This window comes from Austrofundulus limnaeus, unplaced genomic scaffold, assembly GCF_001266775.1.
Source record: "Austrofundulus limnaeus strain Quisiro unplaced genomic scaffold, Austrofundulus_limnaeus-1.0 Scaffold69, whole genome shotgun sequence".
NCBI lineage: Eukaryota > Metazoa > Chordata > Actinopteri > Cyprinodontiformes > Rivulidae > Austrofundulus > Austrofundulus limnaeus.
In genome coordinates this window covers 821,987-832,271 of record NW_013952471.1, presented here as the reverse complement: position 1 = coordinate 832,271, position 10,285 = coordinate 821,987, and the positions used below count along the sequence as shown (strand labels likewise).

Below are 10,285 nucleotides of genomic sequence, written 5' to 3'. Positions count from 1 at the left end.
GTTTGAGGAAATGGGGAAAATAGGTTTCATGGTGCAGTCACGCACTTCCTGATCACCGAACATTCTCTAAATGCGCACCAAATGCGTAAAAATGCACATATTATGGCAAAAATTATTCATCATTAAATGTGGTTTTAACATTACTTTTATAAAGTTTGAAGTCCGTGCTGTCCAATCCAGCTCACTGTTTTTTACAGAAGCCCTGTGAAAGCATCACAGCTTTGCCGATCTCAGAGTGTTAAAAGAAAAAAAAATCCTGTATCCACATCGTGATCCAGAACATCACCAAAATTTAAAGGTGTGTTCCTTGGCACAGTACACACATGTGGTAAAAATATGATGATAATCTGTCCACAAGTTTTTGAGTAATGTTGTCCACAGACAGACAGACAGACAGACAGACAGACAGACAGACAGACAGACAGACAGACAGACAGACAGACAAACAGACAAATGTGACTGAAAACATTACCTCGTCCTTGGCAGAGGTAATAACCACATTATAAAACTATATTACTGTTCACCTAATAAAAGACTATACAATGTCTTTAAAAGTCAGTAGTAAACAACCCCAATAAATTTCTTCAATTCCATAATTATTTCCTCAGAATTGAGTGATTCTATAATTTTTTCCCCTCTGCTTGGTCTAAAATAATAACCGTTACTGACTACCACGTTTTTTTTCTTGAATTTTTTTTACTGTTTCTTAAAGCCAGAAAGTTGCCATTTGAAACGACTTTAGTTTTGTGTCCTGTCTGTGATCTGCTTTTTTTCTACAAAATTAAACCACTGAATGAACACCCTCTGAGGTCAGTGATTCCATAATTTTTGCTAGGGGTTGTACTAAAAAGAAACAACTCAAACAGATAAAACAACGTGTTTTTATCTGAATTATTTCTCAGTGATAACATGTTATATTTCAGTCCAAAAATGGGAAAACAAAAACCCATGTTTGTTTCTCCAGTTTGACAAATTGAAGAGTGGTTGGTCCAGTTGCTGAACTGATTTGTGTGACATTTTGATAATTTAATATAAACAACTACCTACCATAGAGAAAATCATCAACCAATCAGTTTCTTACAACCATTCAGAAGTTGGTAAAGGATATTTACCATCCTTGGTTGTATTCACAGTAAAGAAGCCATATTTGTGAAAATTAAAATGAAAATTAAATGCATTTTATTTTGTTTGTATTAGGCACCCATCCAAGAGTCTTTAATTCTCTACAACGATCCAGAAATCAATGATTTGGCTGTGGAATGCTTCAACTGTGAGTTTATATTATGCAATACTATTCATTGAGATGACTGTTTCTGCTTTCCTTTATACTTGACTTATTCATCTGCCTTTGTAGATCTGATGCAGTTTATGGGCGACATCCCAATGAAAAAACATACTACGCAAGTGAACAGCCTGAGTCATATTCTTCTGGTAAGAGTTAATTTTCAAATGTGATCTTTTAAGCTACGGTCACACTGCAGATAAAAGTGACCTAAGTCTTTTTTTACAACAATATGAACAATCAAAAAATCATTTTTTTAAAATCACAAACAATAGAACATTTTATTGAATATCATGCAACATTTTTAAACAATCTTTTCATTGAATTAACATTTTATATCAACAACAAGGAATAAGCACTCCCCACCCCAGCAACTACAAAGACAAACAGGAGGAAAAAAAGATAAATAATATAAAAACTAAGTCACATTACATTTGTTTACATTCACAGGTGAAGCCACATTACTGTGGTCCTCAGTTAGTTCAGAATGCTGTGACAACCTGTACTTTTAACACAGGATAGTGTAGGGGTCACCCCGAGGGGGATAAACATTCCCACTCATCAAAAGAGACAATTTATTTTCTTTAATAAACAAAACAATAATGTTCATTGTATTTTTGATTTATACTTTCTTTTTATTTACAAGTTGTTATCATTTTATAAATCAAAGTTACATAATGAAAAGAATGACAATTAATCTTTTACATTATAATTGAGAAAAAGAAAATTGTTTCAATGTTTCTTTATTTTTCTTACACAAATCTTTGTTTAACCAACTATTGTTCTTACAGTAAAAGTGATTGGTGTTTTTCTGATTTATCTTTCTATTTAACTAAATTGTTGTGATTATGACTTCACTGCATTTTATTATGAAATATGCATACATAAAAATATTTGTATTTGAATCATAGCCAAATATTTTAAGGTTTATTTCAGTTTAAATGATTCTCTTATGTTCCAGTGAACTGTAGTCCATTTTCATTCAGTGTTAAATCGTTCAAAGTTGAACTTGTTTTTCTGAACCAGGTGCACAGTTGTAATTCAGCTTCTCTAGTCTAAACTTTACATTCCTCCTAACTAGGGGTCGACCGATACATCGGCCAGCCGATATTTTTGGTCGATATTTGCATTTTTTCGTTGTAACGGTATCGGCCGATACGTCCGTCCGTTCGGCCGATCCATTGTTTGGGCCACACGAGCGCATGTGTCCGCCCCCTCCCCCAGGGAGAGCACAGCTGCTAATGTTGTGAGCAGAGGTGTCAAGTAACTAAGTACAAATACTTTGTTACTTTACTTAAGTAGTAATTTTGGTTATTTATACTTTAGTGGAGTAATTATTTTTCAGTCTACTTTTTACTTCTACTTCTTACATTTTAATTCAATTATCTGTACTTTCTACTCCTTACTTTTTAAAAATGCAAAAAGTATTTCATTTCTGTTTAACTTTGACTTGTTTTTATTCCATCTTACATGATCCCTTAAATGGGTCTGTTGTAAGTAAATTATATGAGCAACAAGATGACAAATTCTGCATAACTTTATTGCATTTGAGTGGATTGTTAAAATTCTTACTGTTTAACTAACAAATCTAATTTCTCTACCCACAATAAGCATGGCAGATAATTATTTTGTTGATTCTTATTGCACAGCAACTTCAGAATTGATACACACACAAATATGTGTAGCATCCATATTTACTTTTATACATGCTGCGTGCGATGTCGCGTCTTTCTGCGCATGCAGGTCACTTCAGCAGACTGTTCACGCTGGAATCTGATGGAACTTGCTTTTAAATTACAATGTGAAAAAACATGCAAATAATTTGGATCTCATCAAAAAATAAGATTTGAGTATGAAGAACTGCAGTGTGAACACAACCAGAGCTTGAGTTCTATGTTTTAAAAGTAAGTTTGACTGCTTACAGCTTGGGAAAGAAAAGGAGACGCTGAGAGATGAAGTCTACTGTCAAGTCATCAAGCAAAGCACCAACAACCCAACAAGGTGAGTTTGTCATTCATCAAACATTTTAGTTATGCACTTAAAGGGGCAATATCATGTAAAATCAACTCTTTTTTAGCTTTATTCCAAATCCATTCCAGGTGAGCTATGATTGGTTCCCCCTGTGAGGAACATAGGGTGTGGCCAATTACATTTCAAGAAAGACAAACAGCAACAGCTGATCACAAAGCTGTGCTGAACCAAAAGAAAAGAGTAACGGCAAGCATCCTAGAAATGTAGTAGAGTCGAATGTACAATATTTGTCTTTGAAATGTAGTGGAGTGAAAGTCACAAGTTCTCAAAAAATAATTACTCAAGTAAAGTAAAGGTACTCAAAAACTGTACTTAAGTACAGTCCTCAAGTAAATGTACTTCATTACTGTCCACCACTGCCTTTAAGTTTAAGAGATTTGAATGAAACACCAGATTTTAAAATCCAAATAAATAAAAAAAAAAACTTGAAGGACAGAGTAAGAGATTAGAACCAGAGATTTCAAAAGAAACCTTATACTGTTTAAAACAAGAGACTGGCTCGGCCATACCTTAGAAGAGTGTTCCTCAATCCCGGTCCTGGAAGGCCATCATCCTGCGTGTTTTAGATGTTTCTCTGCTTCAAAACAACTGATTTGAATAAATGTGTTTTGCGGAACTTAAAGATCTGCTGAAGAGCAAGGAAATAGCTACATAAAACATGCAGGATAATGGCCCTCGAGGACCAAGATTAAGGACCACTGCCTTAGAAAACTACAAAAGTACTGCAAGTCCAAAATTGTTATTGGGCTTTTTAGATGAAAGTTGATGAATAATCTGAAGGAGTTTCTGGCAGTAGCTGTCTTACAGTAGTACCTTTCAAATTTTCCTCAGAAATCTTAAACTTTATAAAATATTTCTGCAACTAGTTTGACACTACATGGTTCATCTCTGCAGATCCAGTTGCACATTTGGATGGCGGCTGCTAAAGCTGATAACCGGCTTCTTCCCCTGCTCTAATACCCTACTACAGTATGTCACACAACATCTGCAAGACATTTCTCAGGATCCTGGGCATCCATACCAAGGTAGAGAAGGAGATATTATTTCTTGAGTTTATTAAAACTTTTTCATTTGATGTTTCATGAAGACCATGTTTTTCCCAGAGCTGGCATGCATATGTCAAGATAACCTCCAGCGCTCTGTTGCTTTTGGTGGTCGCCGCAACATCCCTTCCCATATTGAGATGGAGGCTATTCTGGTAAGTAGACTTACCAATTTATGTATGGGGCACAAGTGTAAAATGAAATGTTAAAAAAATGTCACAAACACATTTTAATTTTTTAGCTCACTTTTCACTAATACTTCTCTATCAAGTTTGTTGTTATTTAGTTGTTCTTACTTTTTGCTCATTTTTACTAAATGTAAAAAAAAATTAACGTAAGTAAGTATTTTGGAATGGAATGCAGTCTTTGGTGTTGGTGTTTGTCTCATATTAAGACGTCATCATCTAGCAACCGCTACCATTTGATTGTTGCTCCGAAACATTAACCGATTAAATAAGCTCCACCTGGTCAGGACCAGGTTAGTTTTAAAGCACTTATTACCATGGAAACACAGTAATGGTGTGCAAACAATTCAAAGCTTAAATAATCCATTACCCTAGCTTTGTGCAATAGGCCTCAGATTGAGTGGGTTGGTTGGTTTGTTGGTTGGTTTGTTGGCTGGTTGGTTGGTTGGTTCGTTGGTTGGTTGGTTGGTTGGTTGGTTGGTTGGTTGGTTGGTTGGTTGGTTGGTTGGTTGGTTGGTTGGTTGGTTGGTTGGTTGGTTGGTTGGTTGGTTGGTTGGTTGGTTGGTTGGAGCACAATGAAATTACATTTAAGAACACCCATGCAAGAGACACACGTGACAAAAACATGGGGAAACAGGTGATCAGGTCATGTGGCAACCAGCAGTGGTTGCGCTACCTTTAAATCTGATCTGTTAACAGCTCTGCTTCTCTCCTCTTCTGAGTCCCTAGTTGGGGCACTTGTTAACAACTATCCCTGGACCTCCAAAAAGAAGTAGTAGTGTTATGTTTCCCAACCCAAAAGGTATAGGGAAGCAACTCTTTAGTCTACCAATAAAAAGCTCAAAATACAAGCAGGGAGTCTGGGGTCTGACAGCAAAGCCACCCTGACCTTCTCCCTTTCACCTGTAGCAACTCCAGTGAAGAAGAATATCCAAACCCTCTCAAGGCCGTTGATTTCACAGCCAATGTTTCATGTCAAAGTGTCAAAAAAACTACATATCTAGTTGATATCATTCAACTTTCTCAGAGCTCCAGTTCCTTCTTCACCAAATCATTCTTCAGCATTGCACAGGAAGTCCATGTAACCAATAAGCACCACTGATCTGCTGTAGTCTCATGTGTACAATGGCAAACATTGACTTAAAACTTTAGATTATATTAAATATTAAATACTTCTAGTTGAAGTCCTGATGTTGCCTCTTTCCACCACTCGGCCACATTAACAGGTAGTAATGAAAAGGTGTCTTTGTTTTCTGCAGACTGGAAAAATGTCGCGACGTATTCCTGTCCATCTGCCAGGAGGAGCGGAGTTCCCTGTTAAGATTCGTAGTTTCAGTGTAAGATCTATTTACACCTAAACAAAAATGGTCAAAAAAATTTATTTTCAGTTCATGAACATTTTTTCATTGTTGTTTTTTTTCTTTTGTTTGTCTTGATGTAGATGGCAGTTGATGTTGCAACAGATATCTGTAAAGAGATGGGAATAGTGGAAGCCTCAGAAATCAGCGAGTTTTCTGTTCTTGCCACAAGACTTCAAGGTAAAACTGGTAAAGGGATCCCCAATTAGTTGTAACATTAGACTTTATTTGATAAACATTTATTTTAACTGTAAAATAAAGACTGTAAAAATACTGTAGGATGGATAGTTTTGTAAATTTTTAAAAATATATTTTAACACAGACGGAGCCATTTTATTTACACACAAAGCATTCTGGGTAAATGATGACGTGGATAGGTCCTTGGTGCGAGGCTGCTAGCGAGCTATATCCACCCTGAAGGTTAATCTTGGACAATATCTGATGATCGACTCTTTTAAATGAAACCAGAGAGCGTTGACAGAGAGGAGAAGGTAGAAATGACTCAGCCTGGAACTGAAAATATGGATGGAGGACAACAGAGCTGCTTCATGGAAAAAGAACCTCAGCTTAGCCTGTTAGCTTTAGCTTTAGCTCCAACGCTATATTGCCTTATATGTATTAGCTCAGTGCTAGTGCAACAAACAAGCTAAACTGAGGTTCTCCATCCATATTTTCAGTTACAGCTGAGTCATTTTTGTGTTCCCCTCTCTGTCATGTGGATGGAGGACCTCAGTGACGAGAGGAGAATGTGTAGCGCTGAGCTAATAAATATATGTGGTGATAGCATCGGGGCTAATGCTAAAGCTAACAGGCTAATCTGAGGTTCTTCTTCCATGAAGCAGCTCTGTTGTCCTCCATCCATATTTTCAGTTCCAGGCTGAGTCATTTCTACCTTCTCCTCTCTGTCAACGCTCTCTGGTTTCATTTAAAAGAGTCGATCATCAGATATTGTCCAAGATTAACCTTCAGGGTGGATATAGCTCGCTAGCACCCTCGCACCGAGGACCTATCCACGTCATCATTTACCCAGAATGCTTTGCATGTAAATAAAATGGCTCCGTCTGTGTAATATAAAAACTGAACAGCCTACAGTATTTTTACAGTCTTTATTTTACAGGTAAAATATATGTTTATCAAATAAAGTCTAATGTTACAACTAATCATGGATCTCTTTAAATACATTAAAGTTTTATGATGATCATGTGCATGTGTGGCTGTGTTTGAGTTGTCCAAGTGTTCATGTCAGACATTTTGACATTTTGTAGTTCTGGGCAAAATTAAAACTTTTAGTTTTCATTTGCAAATTAGTACTGTGGAAATCAGTCACATGGTTCGAAGGATAGTCCAGTCAACTTTGAAGTGATGTTCTTTCAAATAATGATCAGTAACTAGTACTTTATTAGCTGTGACATCAGTCATGGAGCAAAGAGTGTGAAGAAAGGAGCAAAAGTCTTCATCTAACTAAAAAAAGGGCCTTTTGTTTGATGATTTTTTTTAGTTTATAAAATATCTATTTCTTTTGTGTTAACACACTCTTTTTTTAATTCAATCAATTCACACCAACAAACACCCCACCTCTGCACCTACCTTACACCAAACTAAAGAAAGACAAACAGAAAAATATTATTTAAAATGATACTGCCAAATTCAATCAGATTTTTTTTTACCAGATTTGTAAATCTGATGTGGTCAACATGTCACATACATTCAGATCATGACATGTTGACCACATCAGATAACAACCTCTGTTAGATAGCAAATCAAGAAAAAATACATATATTCAGGTTGTGACATGCATGTAGACCACATCAGATAACAAACGAAAAAAAAAAATCTGATGTGGTCTACATATCACATACATTCAGGTTGTGACACTGTAAAAATACAAACAGACCAAATTAAAACAGAGTTACGGAAACGTGTAGAGGTTTAATTTTGGCTAATGTACAGTTCTTTCTCACTGGTATGTAATTTTTGAGAAATAATTAATTAGACTGAATTAGGCCATACCACCTTGAACACACCTGGGGTCAGATTTATAAAGCTTGTGTACGCACAAAATGAGCCCAGAAACTTGGGTACGCCACTTTTCACGCCAAGGTTGTGATTTATAAAATCCAAACTTGACGTGAAAATGTGCGGTGCCTCACAGCTCTGACCCATGCGTACGCTCATTTTGGAGACGTGAAACTGTGACACAGATGGTGAAGTGAGGAATTATAGCCACACAGTGTAATGATCACTGTCAGATATTTAATTTACCTTCATAATCAGACTTACATTTTAAATAGACTTTAGCTTTCTTAACAGTATAATTCATGCTTCTGCTGCTGAGCCATAAGGATCTTTGAAACAAAAAACTTAAATCTTAAATAAAAGTTCACACAACTCCATCCATCTCCTTCCTCCTCCTCACGACCCTGATCCACAGACCCCTCCCTGACAAGAGACATTTCAACAGCAAAACAGCAAAAAGCTCGGTTATAGTCGCTTTGGGTGAACTTGTCTGTGTCCAAAACGGCAGGCCGGGTCCTCCGAAGGTCGAATTTGTCGGCCGCATACGTCACAGCGCTGTGACGAAGGATGTCCAAAACCAAAGACTCCTCCGATGCGTCCGACAAATACGTCCTTCCTTTGGCCCGAATCGAAGGACAGGTCTGATGGATCCTTCCCGGCCCAGCATATCCCATAATGCATTGCGGCCCAACCGGAGATTTTTTTAAGCTAGTAATGGCGGACGAAGCGAGAGAAAAGAATACATTTTAAATAAAAATGTGGTGATATAAAAATTTTAAAAAAATTAGTGGTTGTAATTCTAATACTTTTATCATTTGTATGGACATGTTTTTAAATATTATTTTTTCATCATAAAAACGTGAAATAAACATGAACCTACAGCGGGTCAATTAGTTCTTCAAATGATACCTTTAAGTTAATTTTATAGTTTTGTGATATTAATAATGCTAATGTATTGATATTTTTCTAGTTTTGATTTAAGTTTGCTTGTTTAGCGTCGTCACAGTTGTTAGGTGACATGACGTACGCCGGGGTAAGGAGTGGAGGCTAGACCGTCCAAATACACAGCCTCTTTTTTTCCGGTCTTCCCGGTATACCAAGGACCCGGCCCGCCGCGACCGGGTAGTCTGGGTCCTCCAGAGGACCCGGCCTGTCCTTTTGGACACAGCCCTTGTCTGATCTCAGCAGCTAGGGTCAGGCCTGGTTAGTACTTGGATGGGAGACCACCTTGGAATATCAGCTATCATAAAACCACTGTAGTAGTTGCACCCACATTGGTTAGTAACAATAAAAATCCTTTAACAGTAATGATCATAGGTTGACTTCTAGAAGGATGCCAAATCAAAATCCTCTAAACCAAGGATTCAAGTTTTTTTTTATTGTCATACCAGCATTGGTTTGTGGTACAAAATTTGGACTCAGGTCCCAGATTAAGAATCCACAAAATAAATATTAATAATGCAATATAATAAAATAATAATGTACAAGTGTAAATAATTTAAAAGAGTAGAGATGAGCTGAATTAGGTGCAGCTTGAGTTCAGCAGTCTGATGGCTGAAGGGTAGAAGCTGTGCCTCAGCCTGGTGGTTCTGTTCTGGATGCTCCTCAGCCTCCTTGCCTGAGGGGAGCAGCTGGAACAGACTGTGTGCAGGATGGGTGGAGTCCTTCATGACGTGGAGGGTCCTCCTCCTACATCGTGATGTGTAGAGGTCCGACATGGAGGGCAGGCTGCTCCCCACAGTCCTCTGTCCAGCATTAACCACCCTCTGTGGAGCCGTCCTCTCAGCAGCAGTGCCACGCGGTGATCCAGCTGCTGAGAACGCTCTCCACCAAACAGTGATAGAGGCTCCTCAGGACCGAGCTCCCAAGTCAAGCTCTCCACAGCATCCTGAGGAAGTAGAGGTGTTGTTGGGCCTTCCTGACCAGACAGGAGGTCACAATAAAATATAGCATAAAAGTGTAACAAATTAGTGTAAATTTTTCTCAACTAAATTATGGTCCAGTCCCTGAGCCTGGACCATTCAGAAACAATGATAAATGACTGAGAAACAGATCAGTGTTGGGACCTTTTTGAAATGTTTCCCCCCTGTCTGTCAGATGGGATGGTGCGTCCTCTTCATGCTGGGGAGTACATCTTTGACTTCCTGCTGGATGATGGCTCCATCTCTTTGTCTCTGAGGAGAATCGTCTGGGGAAACCCTTTGTCCTTTAGAAATGACCTCTATGTGGACTTTCATTATCAGCAGGTGAGGCATAAAAACAAGCTTTTGTTCTGACATTTTTAGGTTTCCATCTACTGTAAGATATGTGTGTGTGTGTGTGTGTGTGTGTGTGTGTGTGTGTGTGTGTGTGTGTGTGTGTGTGTGTGTG

General features: G+C 37.8%; 1 protein-coding gene across 1 annotated transcript in view; it reads left to right on the top strand.

Annotated features, from left to right (window-relative positions):
* The window catches only part of myo15b (myosin XVB), a gene marked incomplete in the record, with an annotated part of 164,390 nt that overhangs the window by 143,565 nt on the left and 10,540 nt on the right, over nt 1–10,285 (top strand). Inside the window, 8 exon segments of the mRNA XM_014010452.1 lie at nt 1,198–1,270; nt 1,355–1,431; nt 3,207–3,283; nt 4,208–4,338; nt 4,417–4,511; nt 5,801–5,878; nt 5,983–6,079; nt 10,013–10,161. Of these exon segments, the coding sequence (XP_013865906.1) occupies nt 1,198–1,270; nt 1,355–1,431; nt 3,207–3,283; nt 4,208–4,338; nt 4,417–4,511; nt 5,801–5,878; nt 5,983–6,079; nt 10,013–10,161 (777 nt within the window).